This window comes from Pezoporus flaviventris, unplaced genomic scaffold, assembly GCF_033815535.1.
Source record: "Pezoporus flaviventris isolate CSIRO_AGI_PZ_B2104156 unplaced genomic scaffold, CSIRO_AGI_Pfla_v1 ptg000001l, whole genome shotgun sequence".
NCBI classification, from domain to species: domain Eukaryota; kingdom Metazoa; phylum Chordata; class Aves; order Psittaciformes; family Psittacidae; genus Pezoporus; species Pezoporus flaviventris.
In genome coordinates this window covers 38,495,150-38,520,414 of record NW_026892549.1, presented here as the reverse complement: position 1 = coordinate 38,520,414, position 25,265 = coordinate 38,495,150, and the positions used below count along the sequence as shown (strand labels likewise).

At 40.9% G+C, this 25,265-nt stretch overlaps 1 protein-coding gene across 7 annotated transcripts in view; it reads right to left on the bottom strand.

Moving 5' to 3' along the window:
- CERS6 (ceramide synthase 6) overlaps nucleotides 1-25,265 on the bottom strand; it is a 122,654-nt gene that overhangs the window by 3,788 nt on the left and 93,601 nt on the right. For 5 of the 7 annotated variants that reach the window (XM_061452647.1, XM_061452679.1, XM_061452630.1 and 2 more), the window contains 4 exons: nucleotides 23,328-23,456; nucleotides 20,337-20,443; nucleotides 3,807-3,963; nucleotides 2,776-2,799 (listed from right to left, as the gene is read on the bottom strand). In XM_061452647.1, the coding sequence (XP_061308631.1) occupies nucleotides 2,776-2,799; nucleotides 3,807-3,963; nucleotides 20,337-20,443; nucleotides 23,328-23,456 (417 nt within the window). The remainder of the gene's footprint in view (nucleotides 1-2,775; nucleotides 2,800-3,806; nucleotides 3,964-20,336; nucleotides 20,444-23,327; nucleotides 23,457-25,265) is intronic. The other 2 variants (XM_061452656.1, XM_061452640.1) reach the window with 1 other exon arrangement.

Here is a 25,265-nt window from a genome sequence, read left to right as displayed (position 1 = left end):
TCATCTCATCTTTGATGCACTTCTCTGCCTTTGCCTGGCTGGACTCACGTCAAACACAGATGCCTGCACACACATATGCTATATGCAAAGGCAGAGGGAGAACTTTGCACTGGTGCACTGAAGGTAGTATGTCCTGGTGAGGACACAGCGCTCAAGGCAAAGGCTTTTGAACAAGCTGAAGTAACCAACAATCCAAGCTCCCAAGTTCAATCCAGCCCTTGTCTCTCTGCCCTTCTATTACAACTTTATTTCTTGTTCTTTCTCTGGGGTGCTTCTTTTTGACCTGGTAATAAGAAATATTAAACTCAACTTCCTCCCTGTCACCTCCCAACTCATTCTCTAGAGGCCACATGGCTCCAGGGAACAGTGCTACAAGTGGCAGTAGGAGACGGGAGTACTGGTTGAAACATAACTCACCGCACCAGGTAACTGCAGTCTGCAACTTCAGGCAAGTGGTGAGAAGGGGACTTGGAAACCATGGACATAGTCCACTTCAGTCCCTATCACAGGAACCACAAACATACTTGAGCAGTGTAACTGACTGCCTCATCATGTGACTGGAAAACTGTTTCAGAAACAGACTGACCTTAATTGCTAGGGATTTCTTGCTACTTTCCAGCTGACTTCTTTCCTGCCAGTTTATACCCATTTACTAGATGAATGCTATTCCTTAGGTTGAGTCCACTATCCAACTTTGTCGAGCTCTTTGAAGGTCACAGAGGAAGTTCACTCAGGTTGAGAGATGAGTCCCTTTTGAATCCCTGAGGTGACTTTGCTTCAACCCATTCAGTCAGATGCACCCAAAACAAGCAAAAACATGAGGGAGCCAACAACAGTCAAGTTAAAGAGAGCTAACGGGGCAACAGAAAATAAAATCCTGCAAACAAAAGGCCCTGCCCCTTGCCTGCCCTTTTTTTAATGTGATGTTTTCCCTAGGGAGGTAACAGTAGCACTGCCAACCTATAAGATTATATATATAGGTTCTCAGGTCAGAAGAGACCTCAGAAAGTCTGTGCCCAGCATCCTGCTCAAAGTAGGGTCAGCTGTGGAGTCAGGTACCATTACCCAGATCTTCACCCAGCCTGATCATAAAAAACCTGTTAAGAGTGCATCAGATGAAGTAAAAAAAAACAACATCAATGGAAAGAGGCCTAAAGTCTAAGCTACATGCAGCATTAAAGATGCAGCTATCCATGCCTGCTTCTACCCATTTGTATAGCTGAGCTTCTAATTTGTTCAGAATTTGTTCACATCCATGCTGTGCCAGTTGCCTCATCGGGCAATTACAACTGACTTTAGCAAATGGACATAAGGGGGCAAAACACACAGCAAGTCTTTTTCCCAAAGAAATAAAACCTCTTAAAGAACAGGGCCACTGCATGTATTTTTTTCTTACAGTAATCCTCCTCTACTCCTGAAAGCCCTCATGACAATTCTGCTCTCCAGCTCTCACCTCAGAAACAGCCATTTGCTTTGGGGTTCCCAATGTATCCCTGCAATATTGTAACACCTGAGTGACTGTTCTGCTTGGGAACAGAGAAAAAAGAAACACACAGTTCCGTATCTCTCCTAACAAGTAGTTTTTAATGTCAATGTCTAGCAAGTCTGAAATTCTGATAATATGAAACTAGATTTCACACTTACAAAGCTTCAATTAAGAGATTACTTCAGTCTCTTTCTTATAAAGGGACTTCAATATTCAAACTGTTGGGGATACACAAATACACTGAGAATTATACTTTTATCAGACAGAAGAGAATGGGCTGAGTACAGGGTACTGAGTGTCTGTGATCAGCACAGGGCAGACCAGATGACTGAAAAATTCTGTGTCATCTTAAATTCTCTTAATATATCAGATTCACTGCGAATTCTGCTAAGGTTCTGCCCTAAAGCCAAACAATCCGAAGAAGATTCTATGCTGCAGCCACTTCTTTTAAGTATCTGATCCGCTCTCCTTACTTTTAAAATGCAGCAACACACCAGGGTCTTTGGACCTAAAACCTGGCGCGAATGCAACACATCTTGCAGTACTTGGTTCTCTTTGTTTATCCTCAAAAGAACCCACTGGACTAATTTCTACAGGAGTCTAGAAAATACATCTCTAGGTTTATAAAACTCCTAAGCATAACAGTGAGTAAGAAACAGATGATCAGGACTAGTTAACAATTTCATGATAATTGCTTTATCAGCTGAGCTGTTCCAGAGGTGGATACTAGTAATACAAAAATAAAACAATAATTTAGAATGAAGATCTACTGTAAATTATTTGTAACGTGTTGCGAAAACACTGCTTATTTTACTGCAGGAATGAAAAGAATGGGGCTGCAAGTGAGGAAGTAAGATCTGAAGGAAGAATTTTCAGTGTATATGTCATACATCTGCATCTTTAACCTGGTCACTGTCCTATTCTGAGTGTCTCACCACTTTTGTAAAACCTAAATTTGTTTGAGCTACAAAACAGAGGACTTATGCTCTGAAGTATGCTTCCCGCATGGTGACAGAGCAGCTGCTGCTGGTATAGACCTGTAGAAAGATTTGTAACATAATACCACCCAAATGCTACAGATAAAATGAGTTTGAATGGTATTGGGCAACACATACACAAGAAGTAAAAATGGACTTTAAAGACAGCCTTCATTTAAATATTTAAGCACAAAAAAATTGATAAAAATACGAAGCAGAAACTACAAATTAAAACCAAAAAAAAGCAACAAACCATAAACACCAGTATTGAGCAGAATAAATTTTTAGCATAGTAAATTTAAAGAAACTTACATGCAAGGGGTTCCACTTGCCAGCCTTCCAGCACAGCACAAGGGAAAGGATAAACAAGCAGAGTAAGAGAGAGTATGAAGCACCCTTTGAAGTCACTGGTGTAATTCAGACAGGACATCTGAGGCTAATAATAGCTAAAAGCAGAGGAGAGTGAAGTATGGCTTCCAGGCAAAATACAGTTCATGAATGCACTGTCTTCCATACAGAGCGAGTGGCAGACTCTGGGCTCCGTCCAAGGCAAGGCTGAGCTCTCCAGTACATTCATAGAAAGCAGTTTTCTGCAGAACAATCCCATTCACTTCAGGGGTGGTCACATGTCTAAAACATCTACTCATGAGTTCTAGCTCTACTCTTTAAGGACAAAATGCCCTACACTTCACATGATCTCTAAGTGTTAGTGCTACCATCTAAATGTGAGCATCATATCTGCACGGCAACTGTAGTGGGGCTAGTATTTCTGTGAATTTTATCTTCCTGACAAATGTAACAATGGCAGCAAGACACTATATTTTATCCCAAATAGTCTTGCTGTAGGACTCTTGGAAAAAAACACATGTAGCCCTTCCTAGAACCTACCATTACCACCAAAACCCCAAAGAGGCTGTGATTTGTAATTTTGCCACTAGCAAAGGCAATAGATTTCCAACTTTTAATAGTATTGCTATCACTACCAGCTGGAAAACTAACACTTTGCTAACAACTACTATAAAGAATAAAACCAGAACTGGCAGCTCCAAGAAAGCAGTTTGCTTGGGTTTTTTTCTTTTTTTAATCCAATTTCCCTAATGTAGTTTGGTTCAGTGTACTGGATTATAAAAGAGAACTGTGGAAGTACATAAAATACAATCACTATAAAGAGTATAATCTTGCTAGAAGAAGTGGAATAAAGTTACCATGGAAAGAAAGAAGAGTTCACATAAAACATCTGTCTTCAGCAATGTGTTATGGATTAGAAAGAAAAAGTAACCGAAGTCAGTGACCCTGTACTGGTACTGAAAACACTAAAATCCTATAGAACCATGCTGTCTTACCTTGCCCTTTGATATAGCTTTGTAGGCCGCCTTTATGATTAGGTAAGACCAAAAACAGTGCAGAATTTGAAGAATCACAAGCAGCACGTTGAAGACCCACAAGGCAGGAAAATTGCCCAGAGCTTCAAACAGTTCAAACAACGTTGTGTTTAATATCCTAGAACAGAAACGGACAGAAAAATAGTAACACTTTCCTTAAACCAACAATCTAAAAGAATCCCTTTTAAAATCAAGGTAAGTACTTGATTAGATATGATCCACACAGTTTGTTCTGAGTGACTCGGACTGAATCCCATGGGTGTCTCCAGAGAGAAACAACATAAAAATGTTGCTTTCAGTGTTTAATTTAATTTTGCAAACCTCAGAATGATCCTCAAGAGTCTTGCATCTGAACCCCTCTCTCCCAAACCCAACCTCAAAGCTGACGGGTTTATTTCAGTGTACACAGGTATGGATGTCTTTGCCCTCTTGGTATCAGCAATTTGAGTGATGTGCTGTGTGGAACTGAAAATAGCCTGAGACTGCTCAACTGAAGTGAAACTCCAGCAGCATGTGAAACAATGGCACATGTGTGTCAGGATTCAGCCTTCTGTGGGATTTTCTAACAATGGGGGACTTTGGCTGAGTATCCCCACATAGACGCTTATATAGTGAAAACCTCAGCACCAACAGGAATATAAAGTCAAAATAATCAACTGGTAGAGGTGCTGAACCCTGGGTACATGCACTAACCACTGAAGTATTGGATAGCTCTGGTGACCATTTGTCCTGGGTTCAGCAGTAGCAGTCATTTTTCTGCTCCTTAGTAGCTGGTGCAGTTCTGTGTTTCTGACTTTCAGCCTGGGAACACTGCTGATAACACCGATGTTTTTAGTTACTGCTCAGTAATGTTTACTCTGACCAAGGACTTTCTGAGTTTCATGCTCTGCCAGGGAGGAAGGGAAGCTGGGAGGAAGCAGAGACAGGACACCTGACCCAAACTAACCAAAGAGGTATTCCATACCACAGCACATCATGTCCAGTATATAAACTGGGGGCAGTTACTCAGAAGGGACAGATCACTGCTTGGGTTCAGCTGTGTATCGGTCGGCGGGTGGTGAGCAGTTGTATTCTCTTCCCTTGTTATTTCCCTTATCATTATTATTATTGGTGGTAGCAGCAGTGGTTTGTGTTATACCTTAGTTACCGGACTGTTCTTATCTCAACCTGTGGGAGTTACATTCTTTCGATCCTCCTCCCCATCCCTCCGGGAGCGGGTGGGAGGAGGGAAGAGTGAGTGAGTGGCTGCATGGTTCTGGGCTGCCGGCTGGGCTTAAACCATGACACCATTTTTTGCACTAAATCCAATTTTCACACCGCTTAGGTACAAGCAAGAGCAAGATTTAATGGTAATATAAAGGACAGGTGGACAATAGGGATACATGTGGGCAGCAAGGCATGAGAGATCTTATTGTGGCCTTTCAATACTTAAGGTGTGCTCATAAGAAAGATAAGAAAAAACTTTTTAATAGGGCTTGTTGCAACAGGACAAGGGGCAATAGTTTTAAAATAAGAGGAGAGATCTAGTGGTGAAACACTGGAACAGGTTGCCCAGAGAGGTGGTAGATGCCTCATCCCTGGAAACATTCAAGGCCAGGTTGGACAGAACTCTGAGGAACCTGATCTGGTGGAAGATGCCTTCACCTGTGGTGAAGGGAGTGGAACTAGATGATCTTTAGAGGTCCTTTCTGACCCAAACCATTCTGTGATTCTATGAAATTCTGGCAGTTCTAGACATTTGAACCGAGTTATTGAGAAACAACATTTCAGATGCAGGCAGTAACAGTGATGTTGCAATATGACTTCTGAAGCTTGTGAATACCACATTAACTTTTCCAATTCTAATTAGCCCAAAGACTTTGCCATAGTGGATGATTTCAATCTGGACCTCAGCAAACAGCCTGAGAACAGAGAGTGAGTTTCAACAGAGAGTTTCAACAGAGAGTTGAAACAATGTTATTTTTGGAAACAAATAATGCTCTATGAGTGCCTATTATTTGGGGAGAGAAAAAGAAGGCAATATAAGGCTTTATCAACCTCCAACCATTTTCCCTGCTGGTGTAAATATGCATTATAAAGTCCATTGGCTTTATGTTTTCTTTTTTAAATTAACTATCAACCGCTAGCCACTAGATGGCACATTTAATCAAGCAAACGACTGTACAGCTCTTGGGCTGCACCAGTTTTGTCTGAAGGCAGGAGATGCAACTGAGGTCCTTCAAGGGCTTCAGAATAGCACAGCTCTCATTTGAAAAGAGAGATATTTGGCTCAGCTTCTTAACGGGCAAACACATTTCCCACAATCCTTTCCAAGAACATAAAAATCAGCTCAAGTAGTATTAATAAGAAGTTATTTGCAGACAGCAAACCCAGAACACAATATTTAGTGGTGATGATTTATGTGTATGAACAGCATTGGTAAAAAATCAATCAGTGATTGCTAATGCACCGGCCTTAATACTTGTAGGACACTTCATAATAAATTTTCTACATTTTTATTTTTGCCTTCCTACACTAAACTGCATGTTTGCTCCGTAATTTATTGTGAAGTATATGTTTTATAACCTTACTATATAGCAGTGTTTCTACACCGTCTTCTGCTTAATGAAGTGAACATCAGAAAAACAAACTGTTTTCCAGTTTGCAAAAACTCCATCACAGCTATAACTCTTCAGTCTCAGCTTTGTGTAATTTATTCTGCCAATGGTAGCTCTACATGGCACAGCGATATCCCAGTTTATAATTCAAGGAGGTGCTCTCATGCATATCAAAACACAGCTGTCATCAGCACTGTTTTACTTCACCAGTTACTATTTCAGTTCTAACCACTATAACAAATTCAAACTTGAAATCAACAACTCCTGTGTGTAAAGCTACCATTGTTTATATCCACAAACTGTCTTTTTTCACATGTAAAATCTTATATCCTTCAGAATTGTAAATGCAGTTTTGATAGGTTTCTATTTACATTTTCATTCACTGAACCAAAATGACCTCTGGGAACCTTCCACAGCAGTCAAGTTAAAACAGCAGCCTTAGAGATGAAGATGTCTGTTCCCGCAGAAGTCCAAAATATCAGGAAGATAGCAAGGCCAAAACCAGTGCTTCTGGTTCCTAAAGCAGTTTCATCGTGCAAATAAGTCATCTGCTATGTATTAGATATGGGAAATAAGCCTTCAATGAAAAAGCAGATCTCTTTCTAACCTGCTCATGCCTGGCAAACTAAGGGCAGGACTGGAACTCTCCATTAAAGCTGCATAAAGACCCCTGTAATTGTTCAGCATTCCTAACAGGGGTCAGTGACCTGATGTGGAGGGTAGGTGTGCAGATGGAGCTAAGGCTACATCTAAGCATGTAGGGCTGAGCAGAAACTGAATGAAAAATACAGAAAACTATAAAAAAATGGAGGAAAGTAAATAATCTTTCTCTCTCAGAATACATCGTTTCATGTCAAGTCTGAAATGGGGGGAAAAATCCTAAGGTTAGTAAGCAGAATACAGACAGAAATTCTTACAGAGATGGAGGAAGGGAAGGAGGCAAGCAAGGTTAAACAACTTTCCACCAATTCCACTGCTGAAAGTATTTGACAGAAGCATTTTAACCAACTACACAAATAATAGACAGGAAAAAGCAACATGAGAGTGGATTACATGAAGAGAAAGTGTGTATATGATGTATATGCAAACAAATCTTAGTTGCAGATACTCAAAAAGGTAATCAGGCACTTAAATCTCCAAATGTGCTTGCTAGAATTTTTCAAAGCTCTCCAGTGGTTAAATCCCAGCTTTTCATAATGAATAGTGGAAACTGACTCTTGGCTATCTGACTTGAAACAGCTGGACTTGATCTCACAGGGATAAATTACTGTAAGCTGCAAGTGCTCTACCTCTTTGAGCACTGGTCAGCATTTCTTGGGTCTCTACTATTTGAAACAAAATGTTAGCTTCTGGTTTTGAAAATAGGTTCTGGACTGTAGCAATTTTTCTGAGGTCCTGAGAGATTCTGATATCTGGACAAAACTATATAATCTCATGGAAAGTACTCTTCCCTTGTTAAATGCATCCCAAGCAGGGTCATGCACCTGGCCACACAAAGATCTCAGTTTAGTATCCTGAATTAAGTATTGTGGTTGATGAAGGCAAATGAAAAGAAATTCACCACTTAAGATTGAATCTACTCTTAGAGAACTGTGGGGTAGACTTTCAGGAATGCTGCCACAATGTCTGAGTCACTGGGAGAGGTAATTCTGTACTTACTTTACTGCAGCTGTAATTGAACACTCAGAATAAAATTTACACATTTTCAACAACTACTAGACAATGAGCTGCATCACACCAACAATAAAGAAGTTTTTCTTTTCTCTACTGTCTAAATATCTAGCAAGAGAAAAGCAGTACTTGGAAGGCTATCAGCAACAGGCCCATACACTGACTCGGGTAAGATTACACTCCTTTCTCTCAACTTAGCTGGCACAACTCCGGGCTCTTGGATAACACTAATTCTTGGCAAGTTGATCACTTGTCTTCCACCAGAGACGGAGGGAGAAAAGAGAGATGAAGGAAGAGAGATAAAGAGAGAGGGATGGTGGAAGAATAAAATGCTTATTTACATTTGTTTGAGCATTGCCAAAAATGTGCTGTGTTTGCTTCTGAAAGGACCCGGAGAAGAGTGAAAGGAGGTGAGAAAGAAGGCCATGTGGAAAGAGTAGGCAATCTTCCAGACAGGCAGGAAATTCATTATAAACTCTGCAGAATGAAGCATAGCAGGGTGATGGCACTATCATCACATCCAATGAGAGCAGAAACCATGCAGCTGAAATGAGCTACTGCAAGTTGCCTTAACTTCTGCAGCACTGTGCAGTGACCAGCATATTATGCATGCAACATGCTGAATGAAAGGCATGTTGTTACCACAGTGCAATAGTCAGAAAGTCTCAAAGTATAACCAAGGACAGCAAAACATGATACTAGTATGCCTAACTAATTCAGAGTAAATGTCTTTATCTCTTTTACCAAGTGTATATTAGACAAGAATATTCTATACTGCACCATAACCAGCTGCACTGGGACATCCTTCAATACTGAAAATAGATAATTACATCTAGGTGGGAATTAATAAAATTCAGATCCTATTTAGTGCAAGTAATCTGACAATACTACTGCCAGCAGTGCTTTAAAGTTTCTGCTTTTTTGAAATTTTCCTTTAAAAAATAAACAATTGCACTTCCTTCTGCCCCAAAGCATAGTAGTTTGTTCTCCATTATATGTTGTAGAAAGTGACCAAGACCAGAGAACAAACAGTTAGGAGTCCTAAATTCTGGATTTAGCTGTTTTATTAACTTACTATATGATCAAAAAAAAAAATTCCAAATTTCTCTCCATAGTTCAGCTTTTGTTAAAGATGGGAATAAGGTATTGGTATATCTCATCTGCTACATAAAGATGCTGGGAGAATTAATTCATTACCTTGTTTATAAAACACCTTGAACTACTTGCTAAAAAGATGCCATAAAACTGACAGGTAGAAAAAAATACCACTGAGATTCACAGATAAATGAAGAGGCAGTGAAGTGTGAAAGCACACATATGTGCACATGTTGATCGGCTGTAGGATGATAAATCAGCTACATTTCATCGCTAGTCAAGATTTATCCCTGGGATTTAGACTTGACTGGAATCTAAGACTTCATATCCCAGGCTGTCCTGATTACTTACAGTGACAATGCCGAGCTAACTTTACACAACAGGTGACCTGATACACAGATGTTTCTGCATAACAGACTTCAGATGTGTTACCCAACTTTTTACCTGAGAAGAGTACGAGATGATTTCAAGGCCAGGTTGGACGAAGCCTTGGGTGACATGGTTTAGTGTGAGGTGTCCCTGCCCATGGCAGGGGGGTTGGAACTAGATGATCTTAAGGTCCTTTCCAACCCTAACTATTCTATGATTCTATGATATCCAAGAGAGTCATTAAATCAATGAAACCTTGGTTTACATCACTTTCATGTTCTGGAGCCCTCAAGCTGCAGCACAGCTAAATATTTAATTATAGCAAATCCAGTATATAAAGGGCTGTACTGCCAACTTTGCTCCTCTTCTGAGTTTCAGACCAGCCAGCTGCTGTTGTCTATATCACTGTTCTGCTCTGAACAGATGCTTGGTTGTTGGTGAGTGGAAGAACAAGCTGGTTACCCTTTTCAGATCCTGCTGTCTCTTAGTTTTTCAGTATCCTAGAGCAGGATTCTTGCTACTAATCAGTGCATAGCAAGTACAAGGGCAGCAGCAGAGATCCGCTGTGAACTGAGAAGAGTCAGATGAACTGCATCAATGAAAAGGGAAAGAAGGATAGGGAGGTGAGAGAGATGAACTTTTAAAGCATCTCAGACTGATTCCTCTAATTTTTTGGTTGGTGATGCTCATTACCCTCTTCTTTTAGATAGTTGAGGAATGACTGCCACAAAATGCAGCAACAGGAAAGATAAACTCTCACATCAGCATTCAGAAAAACATTAAACCTACGCACTTCAATTTTGTCAGTGAGCTCAGCCATCATGTGCAGTTCTCACACATACCAGCCCCACATCAGAGGATTTCCTGACATGATGCTAACACAAGCTCAGCTGCTGTAAAGATGGGTGGCTCCTGTCCTAATACTAATCAGGAATAATACCTCTTTACAGAAATCACAGCCCTGCCTCTGAGACTGTGTTATTTTAAGCCCCGTATAGATCAATAGGCTTTCCAATTACTTAACTAAAATGATGGAACAGGCAGGAAATTATTCATGTTTGATGTACTGTAAAAGAAACCATTCTGATCAAGCTGTCACTGTCTTGGGTTCAGCTGTGCTTTTCACTCAATTCTTTCATCAACAGCTACTGCCCATTAACTGATTTTGCAGCCACTGGTATGAATAATAGTATTTCCACTCTTGTGGATAGGAAAAAACAAGAATACAAGGTCAGAGACACCTTCACAATCTAAGCTCAAATCTCAAGAGAGCCTTTCAATAGACATTAGGATGTGAATAGAATTCTAATTTCCTAGCAGAATGCAATTATACTCAGCAAAATGTTGTACCAGTAATGTGTTCTGGCAAAATGCTTGTGTAAAGGCCTGTGATCATAGCACACAGGCACAGAGATACTATGTTATGCTAAGAATGGCACTTCCAAATCTGAAAATCTCCAGGCACACATAAAACTTTAATATGAGCAACAGAGAATATCAAGATCCATTTGCCTAGAGTTCATGTTCCAAATAAGAAAGGCATTTGTTGTAAAACTACAGGAGGCCTGTTTCCAACCTTTGCAAAACAGGGTATCAGAGAACAAAAAATCCTTCCTCCTGCCTCTTTCTATTGACTAAAAATAAGTACAGTACCTCTGTTCAAGGAGCATTTCTTCCCTTTGCTTTTGGAGCACACACTAACACACTGCCTTGTGTTTAGTTATATGCCATAGCAAACATTTCAAGGGAAAAAAGATTACCCAGACTTTCTGTAAATGCAGGAACTAAACTGAACTAGTTCAAAAGCCCACAAAACACCACACAACAGCTACAGCCAGTTCACTGCCAGGTACCCAATGTCTTTCAGGTGGCTTACATCCCATCAATAGCAGGGGTATCACACTTCGGATTCATTGGTCTAGTCCTGAGAACTGCCCCTCCCTACAGTAACGGAACAGTTTTAAAACCCATAAAAATCACACTGCTTAAGGAAATGTGGTGGAGCAGTGTCTGCCAAGGACTCACCTTTCAAACAAATGACTTAAGTATTATTGTTCAGCTGTAGAAGAAATGCCGAAAGATGTGGATGGGGAGGGAAAACCCCCACCACCAAAAACCTTTGCCTCCACAAGCATCATAAAAATTTCCTTCACACCAAAGTCCGGGAAATCAGCCTTAAACAGTTTTCAGTGTAATCCAGTGTGCTTAGTAATGATCTCTGTTTTCATAGCTACAATAATGATCTCTATTTCCGTAGCTGTTATGGGTCAAACTCTGCCATCGTACAATGCAATGAAACCAACGGAATGCGCTCGCTTACATGGTTGCTGGGTATTTTCCATAGTACAATGACCTCCTCCTAGCTGAGCACTAAAGAGACCCTAGCTGCATCACAGCTGTTGATCATGGTGTTCAAAAGCCATTTACTATTTCAAGCTGTTAACTATCATACTCCCATGCTTTTGTACAGCTATAATTTTTATGTCCCACATACATCAGCAGCTTGCAGGAAACCAGTTCCTCTTTTGTATCAACTCTGTAGCACCAGAGAGTATGCTCCACTAGCTGCAAACCCTGGTGCTACAGATACAGCCTCTAAGAGAAAAGCGGCTGAGAAGAGGCAGAATATTTGCATTTGCTCAAACTACCTCCAGCCACACAGACTGTCAGCATTTGTATAGGTTGTGTTACTATATTACCAGCACACTCTTCCCTCTAAAGAGTGAGCAACGCTTAAAGATGTACTTTGGGGCAAAGTTTCCTCACATCCCTCTCTTTTAGAAAAAAATAACAATCGCCCCCCAAACCAACAGTCAAAATGCAAATTCCTATGGTTTGCCTCTTTTTTTTTTCCCTCCTTCCTGCAAATGATGCAACTTCAGAGGAGACTTCAGCTGACTAGAAGGCAGCTTATATGGGAAGCTGATTACCATGGTGGAAGCAACTTTCAGTTCAGCCTCCTTGGGTTGCCCATACTCCGCAGTCACCATGCCTTGCTGAGCTGATTTAAAAGTAGGTAACACATCTGGCCACACGAAAAACACCAATGCTGCTTCCCTTTCCCTGAGACATTTACAGTCATCAGAATAATTCTGAGCAAAAGAAGTACCACAGCACAGGTTTCTGTCCTGTTTTCAATCAGACCACAGGTTTTAGAGAGGACATATTTCATAATAAATGGAGGAAAGGGAGAACACTGGCTGAAGAGCCTATCCCTGACAACAGAAAGCATTATTACAGCCACAGGGTACAGTCTGTAGAAACTAAAAATGAGGATAAGAATCAGCTTTGGAAGCCTCATGAAATCCTTTCTCTCTCTCTTTTTTCTTTTTTTTTTTGTGATCACAAGAAAACCTTAAAAAAGGAAACACCGAGCAAATGCCACATTTTGTTATTTACACTGCAAACCCACAGTGGTGAATAACACCTGTAACCTTTCCATTTCTTACAGCTTCTCTGTAAACAGCTGGATCAGTATTAACCTGGCACACCAAAGACTTCAGCTTTGCTACATATAGCACTCAGAAGCCTGAGTTCACAAGCACTGTAAACAATTTGAGGAAATAAAATAACCAGGCATTAGAATGGAGAACATCAGATAACGTTTTGACAAAAGCAGATGTGATGAAAACATCGTATATGCTCTGCTCAAGAGCTAAAACAAGAGTTGTGAGTAAATTTACGGAGAATTAGTTAATGAAACCTTCTTCTTAATCTATAATAGAAGTCTATGAGTTCTTCAAATATACTGTACTTAGCTTGCCGAAAAGTTTTTATCAAATGCTTTTGATAAACTAATGGGTTATAAATTGGCCACTGAAACTACAAACAACTTGAAATACAAGCACATTAGATAATTTTTGTTAGCTCTACAGTATTCACTCAGTGACAGCATAAATAACATCATGAATAAACTATCAAAATCATAATTTATTCCTTCAGTATCTGCTACACACAAATAGACTGTGCGCTGGTTTAGGTAATATTCTAAGCAAAATGTGCTGAGACCATATTGGAAGAGATTTATTTTCATAATAAAAAAGTTATTTTTCTGTGAAACAATCAGAGATGTTTGTCCAGCTCTATTCATAAAATGTGTAAGGCTAGAAAGGTTTTTGCTGACTTCACAATCCAGTGACAGTAACTAAAACATCATAAAACATTGTGTTCATTCAGAGTCCAGACAAGTTCTGGGCAGTTAGGATTTATCTGGCTACCTACATTCTTGACATGCCAAGTAACTGACCAGGATTCTTGCTGTAACTACTGCCTACATATTGCTTCAACATGGCAGGATGCTTTTTAAGGGTAGGTTTGAGCTTTCTGTTTTACCAGTTTGTTCAGATGAATGAAACAGAGTGATTCGGCCATGGTCCACATGCTGCCTTTCACAATTCACATGCTTTAAGGGCCAAACAGGAGGAAACGTGCCAGGAAAGAAAACCAGTATGAAAGATGATGACTCAACTTCCTTGCATGTTAAGAGCTGCACAAAACCAGTCAGTATCAGCTAGAAAAAGAACAAAGCTAGGAAAAAGAGGTTTAGCAAATCTCTGCAGTAGCTGCTGCCCATGGGGGCTCTGAGCTACCCTATTTGTAACTCAAGCTGCAATTTCGCTCAGAGAGAAGCTGATTCCAGAAGGGAGAGAGAACACTGTAAACTGGCAACACTAAATCAGTATTTGGAGACCCAGTGTGCACATTAACAGCATGGCTATATTCCACACTACTGCTCAACCAGTGATGAAACTTGGGAAGAGCTATTCAGCCAGTCACGTAAAGATAAGAGAAAGACTGGTAATAAGTAACTAGGGTTCATTACAGCACACCATGGTGAACAGAAGTTAATTTTAACTCAGTGATGATCATGCCATGCTTGCCTGGTTCACGCAGATACTCACTGCCATGAAAAGGCAATTAGAAATCAGCCATGAGCCAGACTGCATGTACTCTCGTGAGCTTTACAAATGAAAAAATAAGAGGGAACAACATTGTTGTTCTTAGGAATGCTTATATAGGACTTGTTAGCATAAAAATCCCATTTAGCAGTTGATGAGAAGACACACAACTGAAACATCTTTGAGTTCCAACAGTGAGAATTATTTTTGCCGTCTGTTTTTTTGGACAGAACTTTTCCAAACAGCCTTGCAAAGAGAAGATCCAGTTAAGACATACCTTCAAACATTAAACTAGGCCACACCAACTAATCAAAGTGTCTGTCCTCATACTTTCTATTGCGGAACAATAGTCTGGGCACTGATAATGTCTGAGGGGATCAAAGACAGGAAGACATACAGACTACCTGGACCATACCAAAATTGCCTACATGAGAATCTGGGCAAAAGCACATGCAGAACATAACTTGTGTTATTTATAATCAGCTTAAATCAGGCTTTCATTTACATTTGTACAGGTAAGCCACTGTTTTGCATTTTTCAGTGCATATATGTAATATCTGCATGCTGAGACCTTACAGGTCACATGAATGCAAGCACCATTTCCTGGCTTCCTCATCTTTTGACAGCAGTACTTTGTCACGAACACTGTGTTCTACCTTCACAGCATTAGGAGATTTATTCAAACTGCCATATCAAAAAAGCATCTAGTCCAGAAGAATATGCAAACCAAGTGAGTAGTTTTGGATCTCTTATACAGCCCAGACTTGAGAAGTTTCATGGTTCTCACAACATTCTAACTCTGTAGTTAGCAATGATCAAAGGAAGACCAGAAAACGCAGCACATCACCTCTTAACTCACATCTCCTGGAACGGAAGATGCCTATTTGTCCTCTGCAGAGCTCAAAAAATGATTCAGAAATATTACACCCCAATGGAATTTCCCTTCCTGGACAGTGAAAGAAAAATAAAACAACAGCAAAAACCAAACAATTCCTTTACGACCAGATAGAAGAGTATGACCATGTAACTATGGCAAAACCAAGCATTTGAGGCCTGGGGAAGAGGAATTGCAAGGATTATTGAAATAAAGAAAGGCCTGCAGCAACTACTTTGCCAGACTGGTTAGACTAGACAAGGCCTCATGTAATTTACATCAGTTCTTTGGTCTGAGATTGCCTTCATTCTCCCTAAAACCCTGTATCACCTGAGAAGGCATCATGTTCCCCCTGACTCATGGAGAGTTATGTTTTATGTTGTAATTTGCTAGAACAGCGATTATGCACAAGTGGGAGAATTTCACAAGCAAAATGTCTTGTCAGTGAAAATAGCAGCTTTACTCCTACATTCACTTAGCAGCAGGAGGCACAAAGTATCCTGGGGTTTTTGAATTATTGTTGAAATGAACTCCAGATGCCTGCAGAAAGACTTCTAAATACATACCTAATTGCCAGTTTCTTTTGTCTTAGCCACACTGCTAAACAGCCTTCAAAAACAGCATTTGACACATTCTGAATTCTTTATTAGCACCTTTATGCAAAATTAAATGGCACTTGTGCAAAGCCAGAGCACAACAGCATGCCAGTGCTTATAAGCAATGTTTCTGGAAGCCTATCTTGGGTATTTGTCTTCCTATGTGTGGGAAGTTTTCTTATAAATTACAGTCTTCCTTTTACATTACATGCACACCAATTTTATATCTCTCAGTTTTTATGACAGAAAAATTTTAATTTTAAGGAATATTAATCAGGCACCAAATTTTCCTATTTTGAATATTCAGCAAAGGAGAGCAAAACTATGCTTCCTGGCCTGCTGCCACTCCAATGACTCATCTTTGCTGACATGCAAGCTAATGGGGGTGAAGATTTAGAATTGCTGTTTCATAGAGAAAAAGGAATTGGAGAGACAAGCTTATACGTCCCATACTTCATCCCTCCTAACCCAGACTCCCAGAGGCAATGCCCACAGTACTGAGAACTATGAAACTGCCTCTGGACTATCTGTGTTTATAGGTGTATGTAAAGGTAACAATTAGAAGTACATATATCAAGGCTTTGGTCTGGAAGTAAGTCTTGAAAATCAAAGATCACATATACAACGCAGAACCATTTACATATTCAAATAAATAAATGCATCCTTTTGTTGATTAAGGGAGAGGAGAGGCAGAGGGATCGCCAGTGTAACCACTCCATCTGTGACACAGGAGCACACAGCACACAGTCAGCTGCTGCATTACTGTAATACACAATCCCTCTGCCTTCACTGCCTTCAAACGTCTATGCTAATTTTTTCCATCCCAGCAGCAAACCTCACCCGTGGCTGTGGCTTGCTGCCCTCATTAACCCAATATTCAGTACCAAGGAAGCCAACATCAATACAGAAGATACTGTGCAGCACTCTTTCCTTTCCCTTTTCCCCAGATCTACTTGCTTGGATTTTTACCCTGCTTTCAGTACACTGGGCCAGTGTTACTCTGTAGAGCAGGATTCAGACATGACTCAATCTAAAAGTGACATGGAAGTGCTGCTGTCACCTAATGTATACAGGTACAGGTGGGCACATCCAGAACACCAGCACAAAGCCACAGCTGTAAAGCAGGGCTCACGATTTGGCACTTGCTAGATAACTTATCACTGTGACATTAATCACTTTCTGGGACTTTGCCAGTCAGATGGCATGAGATGTGTATTAGGGACACTTGCACATGTCCATGATGTCTGATTCCCATTAGCCATCTCAGTCTTTAATTCATAAATTGCCTAGTCCTAGGCAAGGACTTCCTGCACAGTGTCACACTTGGCTGCAACAATTCATAGAAATGACTTGAGACAGCATGAACCTCCAATTTCTGAGTTTCAGTTCCATTTATAAACACAGTGTTATTTTAAACATTTCAGGTGGAAAGTGTGGACTTTCCAAAACTTGAATACCATAGTAAAGATGTAAAGGATGGAAATATCTGGACCTTGCTGATTTTCGGGTGTCTGAAGAGAAAAAGCACACTGGGCAGCTGCTTCTCTTTTGCTATTTGAAATAATACAGAGTAAGATTTAAATGCTGGAGTCATAGCTAAACACATAAGGCAAGTCACAGAATCACAGAATGGCTGAGGTTGGAAAGGATCTTTGGATGTCAACCTGTCCACTCCCCCTGCTCAACCTGGGTCATCTGTAATAGGCAGCCCAGGACCAAGGCTTTTGAGTATCCAAGAATGGAGACTAAACAACCTTTCTGGTCAGCCTGTGCCTGCCCTCAGTCACCCACACAGTGAAAAAATGTTTGCCAATATTCACACAGAACCTCCCGTGTTTCAGTTCATGCTCACTGCCTCTGATCCCGGCCCTGAGCACCACTGAAACTAGCCTGTCTCAGCCTTCTTTGCACTCTCCCTTCATGTATCTATTACATACACAGATAATATCTATCCTAAGCTTTCTCTTCTCTCACTGAACAGTCCTACCTGTCTCAGTCTTTCCTCAAGTGACAGGTGTTCCAGTTCCTTAATCAATCTTAGTGACCCCTTTGCTGGACTCCCTACAGTAGCTTTGTAACCCTCTGGTTCTGGGGAGCCCAGAACTGGACATGATACTCCAGGTGTGGCCTTGCCAGGGCTGAGTAGAGGGGAAGGTTCACCTTTCTCAGCCAGCTGGCAACACCTCTCCTATTGCAGCTCAGGATACCATTAGCTTTGTTTGGCACAAGGACACATCGGTTGCTCATGTTCAAGCTGGTGTCCACTCGTATCCCCAGTTCCTTTTGTGCAAAGCTGCTTTCCAGCTGGTAAGACCCCAGCATATACTGGTGCAGGACTTTACACTTCCCTTTACTGAACGCCATGAAGTTTGTGTCAGCCCATTTCTCCAGCCTGTTGAGGTTCCTCCTCAGGATGACAGCACAACCTTCTGGTGTACCAGCTGCTCCTCACAGGCTGTAACATGAGCAAACTTGCTGAGGGTGCACTCTGCTACATCATCCGCTTCATTAATGAAGATGTTGAATGGGACTGGACTCAGTATTGACCCCTGGGATACACTGCTAGTTACTGGCCCCCACCTAGACTTCATACCACTGCTCACCACCCTCTGGGTCTGGCTGCTCAGCCAATTTTCAATCCACCTCACTGTTGCTCATCTAGCCCACATGTTACCAGTTTCTCTCTCAGGATTCTCCAGGAGGCAGTGTCAAAAGCCTTACTGAAGTCAATGTAGATTATATACACTACTCTCTCCTCATTCACCAAGCCAGTAGTTTCATCATAGAAAGCTGGGCAGGTACGACTTCCCCTTTGCCTATCCCTTTGTGAACCCATCCAGTCATCATCTGGCTGCCCTTCCCTGAAGCAGAGTCATGTATTCCAGTCCCCAGTGGCAGAACTGTGCTGGTAGAATTGGGTTGTCCCTCCATTTCTCAATAAAAAACAGAATGCAACAGGCAGATGAAATCCTATGAGCAGGAGTGCCACCATTTTTCCTATGTGAGATGATCTAAGTATAAAAATACCTTACTTCCTTTACAAAAATTCAGTGAATGGTGAAGTTAGCTTTAAGGAAAGACTGAGGAAAGGGATGCAAAGATGTTTAAAAACTAAATAATGGCTCACAGGAAAAAATAACAAGCCTTTTTAAACATGCAGTTTGTTTGTCTATCCATTTTGTCCTTTTGTCATGGTCCTTCACCAGCTTACAGTGCAGAAGGGACCAGGCATTTCCACGTTATCTTTGGAGTCATTAAATGCTAAATGAGACTTCTACATTGTATTGTTAAGCAGAGCTGATGACACAGCTCCATAAGGGCACCTTGGTCTCATCCTGTTTGCATTAACAAAACCTCAGAGATATCACTATAGAGGATTTGAAAGGAAACTGTGCAGAGAGGTTGATACTGGCATCTGTAAATCCTGTGTGCTTAAATAAGGAGCTTGGTGGTAATCTCTCTAAATAAAACTCTGCAAAGGGTAGCATTGGCATTCTTGGTGCGTCCCTAAACCAAAACTGTCACTGCCTTCTGATGCTCTCACAGGGATACAGATATTTGGGTTAGTTCTGTTCATATGAAACAAAGGATGCATCCAGAACACAAAAGAGCAAGGCCAATGCCTTCTCCCAGCTGTCCTCATATACAGGGCACAGGTTACAGAGAAATTTGAATAGGTTTCTACAGTGAAGTACACCAGTATATTTCCTAGCTCGCCAACTGCCTTCTGGATGTTGAAGAGCCTAGATAAACGATCAAACAACTATGTCCTGTTTGTGTCGCAGAAGAGAGAGTATGTGCACATGCGAGCAGCTGCCTTTGTCTGGTAAGAGATGAGAAGACAGTAACACCTAACTATCTTATAGGTGTATTACAGAGCTTCTCCAGGACCCCTAATTTAAAGGGGGCATTGAAAAGGAGAAGCTTGCAGCAATACAATCTGCATGGCAATAAAATCCTTATACCGATTTCAGTGGGCCAGACTCTTTTTATCTATGTTTTCTTTAAGCTGAACACATTTATAAAGTGTGCGCTGAAAGCTAATGAGAAGAACCTACCTTCAAGCTTAGCCTCTGATCAGTGCTGTCAGTGACTAATACTTTATTTCTCTTCTAACTTCTTGCCAACACAGGCAATCAACTGCTAACCTGAAGCTATGTGATCTTCAACCCACTTCTACTTTAAAAGCAGCAGAAACCCATGTTTCTTGCCTAGGACAGTAAACACAATGGCACTACAGCACATAGGCTATTTCAGCACCTGGTTACGCCTGAAACTCTCCTTAGTGCTTTGGGACACAGTAATTTCAATGAATCATGTTCAATTACAACACAGGTATCTTCAAGCTTGTTTGATGCTTAGCATTTAAGGAAAACTATATGCTTACTCACCATAAGGGATATATACCAAGCCTACTGACAATGAAGACAATGGCAAATGTAAGGAACAGAAGGTCACTCAGTTTTTGACACTTGCAATAGTTTGCCATTTTGGCAGCCTGCAAAAGAAAGAAATGTTTGTTTACTTCCATGAGGACAACCATGTTCTCCTATATTGTGCATAAGCTGTAAGAAAAAGATATAAATTTTTAATGAAATCACTAACATTTTCATTGAGCCACCTCACAGATAACCTTGTAACTCTTCTCCACGAAGCTGCTGGAAAATGCCTTCTTGGAAAGAAAAAAACAGGCTGCATAAAACCAGAATACATCCCTCATTTCTTCCTTCCCCTTTAATTTCCTTTTTGAAATCCTACAATTTCAGATTCACAAAACTCTTCTAACCTTTTCTTGAACCCCACTGTGTTTATGCCATCCTTGCCCCCAACCTCTTTACCTACCCGTGTCTCACCTTTCCAGTATGCTCCACTTGCATTTTCAGCATTCATTCATCTTCCACCTGCCCTATGCTCTCTGTCATTCTTGTCTTTGCCATATATAAACTTTGTCTCAAATCTCCGACATTCTCCTACAGCATCTCTTTTTCCTTTCCGGCCTACACAGAACAGAGTCCACCTCAAAGATTTTTCCAAGTCTCTCTTCCCCTCTCTTTCTAACTTTTGCTTTCCAACTTGCTCCCTATGCCTATTTTTACATGCCTCTCTCATTTGCCTTCATGCAGTCTTCTGACTCCTCCTCAGCGAAGGAGTCACTAATTACTCTTCACTCAAACTGCTCATTAAAACCCCGGTCTTCCATGAAGTTTCTTTGCTCTCTTCTCCCTGAAGAAAACAGTATGTACAAGCAAAGCTGTTGTAAGACATCTGTGCTGCTTCCACAGCATTCACGTACGTAAGCAGTTACTTATTTTAAAACATCTGCTTCCAGGCAGGGACAGTCTTTCTGCTTTCTGTCAGATGTATCTAAAGAATCACTGCACATGAAGTGAAGTACATGAAAAACCCAATTTAGTGTCCACTTAAGTAATTGGGAACTCTTTCAAAGCCCCACTCCTAGGGGACCTGTATCCATACTGAGAAGATGCTTACTTCTGCAAAATTTCCAGAGGGCTAGAAGGGAGAAAAATTACCACAACTATGCAGACAAAACACTATTCTGAATGCAGAATTCAAACCAGAAGATTGCCTAAAATGGTGACAGGCACTATCGCGCTCTGATTTTTTTTTTTTTTTTTGTATGAACACACTGAATCTGAAAGGGCTCAATGCTCATGTTAGCCAACCTGGATGACAAAACTAGCCTGCACTGCTGGATGTTACCCAATTTCTGCAATATTTCCACTGAAAACCTGAATTTAAAGGATATTCCTCACTAGCAGAAAACAGGTTAAGAAGGGGGAAGCTCACAAAACATGAGGAAAGCCACCACTAGTACGAAGAAAACATAACCGTTCAAAATCAGCCCTATATCCCTGTAAACACAAATGAATTTAAGGGAAAAATAACACTTTGGTGCCAACATGCAAAGCAGAAGAGTCACTAAAACTTTGATTTTCATGTGACTGAAAGTTCACATATGAATTCTGGATGTATTTCCCTGGCAGCAGTCACAGTAATGTCAGCAGTGTATAGGAGTACATCTTTCCCCATATGGCACCAGGGCTACGACCTGCTGCCCTAGCAGAAGAAAGCCCATTGAGTCATAATGGCCCTCCTAGTAAATGTTTGTCAGGGCTTGTGATTCTCTATTTTACACTTTAGAGTAGCGTTAGTATTTCCAGTCAGAACAGACTGAACAAATAAAGACCACTGAAGTATGTGCCTCATGGAGAAGCATATTTGCTGAATTTTTGTAAATCATGTGAGAATACCAGCAATTTCTCCTTGTCTTAGCCAGTGACTGAACAGAGGAATTGAGCAAAAGTACGTGTCTCGCTGTGTTCAAGGTCAGGTTTTAGCTAGCCTATTACAGCTGCTCTCCAGTGCTTTTACAGTTCCACAGATAATGGTCTGATCTGGAATGAACTCTTTTGAGTATGTCATTCTGCTGGTAAGAAAAGAATCACGAAAGTTTGGGTAAACCCACAGCTAGCACAACGGATTTACACACATTGCTAAAACAGAAAAATAAACCTGTAAAGATGTAATTATTTCCTAGAGGAGAAATCCAGATTCTCTGTTGCTTTCTGAGGCAGTCATGTGCCTTCTAGATTAAAAAAAGATTAAAAAATAAAACCAGATTTACAGCCCTATCAAATCAGAATGTCAGGATTTTGATTCTGCAATACGTGACTCACACAGTGAGGCTATATTCTTGCATAACAGCATCTTTGCAACTACTTTAATAAAAGGTCATTTTAGATGAAGTTATTAACTTTGCTTTGATCACAGACAGCCCAATCTCATCATTATCCAGAGCTGTCTAAAACTGATGCAGGTACAGGATGACACCACATCTAAATTGATGCTATGGAAGTTACAGACCATCTTGACTTAAAATAATTCCAATCATCCCTTCTTCTCCAAAGCCAGATGCTTAATACTGCTATCTGGATGCAGAGGCATGGGGACCTGGAAAATCCTGGGGACCAGAGGTCAGCTCACTGCCCATATACAAACAGCCATCAAATTGTCCAGCACCCTCTGCCCAGCAAAGCACAGCAGAAACAAACTGTAACAACCTGATTCTCTTGGAGATGGTGTTATTGCCCCAGACACCATGTCACAGGGGTCAAGAACCAGAAGCTTCTATCCCACAGTCACCACCTTCCAGATTTTGCAACTTTTGACTTTACCATGTTATATTTCATATCTGTGTAACTCTCCCTGGAAATACACTATATAAATCACCATTACCATCTTGATCTGGACTTTTCTTAGGAAATACTCATTTTGCATTACAAATAGATTCTACCTAATAACACGCTAGCTTGCTGAATGGTGAATGCCATGTACAGACGCTGATAACATAATTTTCTCACCTCTAGGACAACATCAGCCGCATCGTGGAGACATAAGGTCAAAGTTCCCACTCGTGTCAAATTGGTTACGTATGAGAAGGTTATCAGGGTGACTGTTACAATGTGATGTGTAAACATGATGCCAAAGTCCTGGAGGGGGGGGGAGGGGGGAGGGGAAAAAAAAAACACCAATGAAGCAAACAGCGAGATTCAGTACTCTCACAGAAAAATGTATGGATGCTTTTTAAACCCAGCATTATGGTTATGTTACATAAAGATCTTGTTACATAAGTGCATTAAATACCCAACTACACATTTCATTCGCAGTGAATAAAATAATCATTGTATGTTAATAAAATGCAAAGACATTACTGAAACTTAGGCAATATTTACACTTCTCAGTTCACAGTAATTTAACCTAATAAAGTAAACATTTGTGGCTGAAATTACTTTGCAAATGCAAATATATATATACAGATCAAATTACACCATATTTTTTATACATCAAGCGACATACAATATGAAAAATAATGTGGCATTCACAAGAGTTCTAATAGCAATAAAGAAATGGGAAACACATTTCCACATCACTAGGAGTTATCAGCAGTCACTTGCCAAGCACAACTGAGAGCTTTCACAGAGCCAAAAATGCCAGCACCAGTTTTTTGTTTTTAATGAAGCTGCTTTGTCTTCTTCACACTGTAACAGGGTCAGAAAAGTCTTCAAATAAGCTGGCGTACTTCCTCCTACTCAGATCTAACCTGCTGCTGCCTCCCAAATGATACAGGTTAGCTGGTCTTTAGATCAGTAACTCTGAGCTATTTGGCCTATTGAAAAATATAGGGAGCAACAAAGCTCTTGTAATATCACATTCCCAGATGCATGTCAAGAGGCAGGCAAAACAGAAGGAACAGAATGCCTCCCTGGCCTAGATTACCAGACCGGTTTCTGAGAGAACACAATCCACAGAGATGAGACTCTCCTCTGCAAGGCACCAACTCAGCCAAAAAGCAGTCTTGCTGGAGTTTGCTGAATTACCTGCACAGCTTTGAGGAAGTGCTATCAAAACTCTGAAGACCACAGTCATCATTTGACTCGGGATTTTCTCCATACACAGGGTGCAAAGTTACTACCACAGCTCTCAGCAGAGCTAGTAGCTCTTGTGTAGAGCTGTCCGAAAGGAGAGAGATCCACGCATCCTGCTCCACAAGCATTCTGGAAGGTGGAATTTGGCTTCTTGGTAGCTTTCTTGGGCCAGTCTTGCTGAGCTAAGTGGCCCTCAGAGAAACCAAAACTGAGACTCTGCAGTCTTTAGAGGGGCAGCACCTGGTTTACAGAGGGACTGAAGGTACATGTGTCAGACAGAAGGGTCTTATGGAAAGTGCTGATGAGCTTCCATTAACACAGAGTCAGCTGCAGCTGCTGCCTGCTCTGTCTCTCCAGTACTGGGAGGAGTAACTGCCCAGTGTCACCATACCTCTTTTCGGGAATGCAGCAGGCACACAGCAGGCACATAGCAGGCCACATTCATCCCATTTGGTGATGTGCAGTGCCATTGCCTCTCAGTATCAGTGCTTGGCTTCACTGTAATGTACACCTGGAGTCTGTGGAAAAACCTGCATCTTGAGCAGTCTCACTAAACAAACAGGGACAGGACCTGCTTTCAGCCTTTCAATTTATGTTTAATGCTATCAGGTGCTATAACACAAAGCTGAGGGGGAGGAAAAAAGAAAGCTGAATAAAAAAATAAAAAAGACTAAAAGCAGTGAACCATATCCTATTTTGGTATATGCTCAACGTTTCTCAGCCAGGTTATTTGATCCCCAGCAGTGCGGAGCACAATCAAATACATTCATCAGTCATATCAAGCCACTGCTTTAAATCCATTTTGTGAAAGCAGACTGAATAAAAACAGAATTAAAGGCTGCTTCCCCTTCTAAGAGTCTTAAGGGAAGCAAG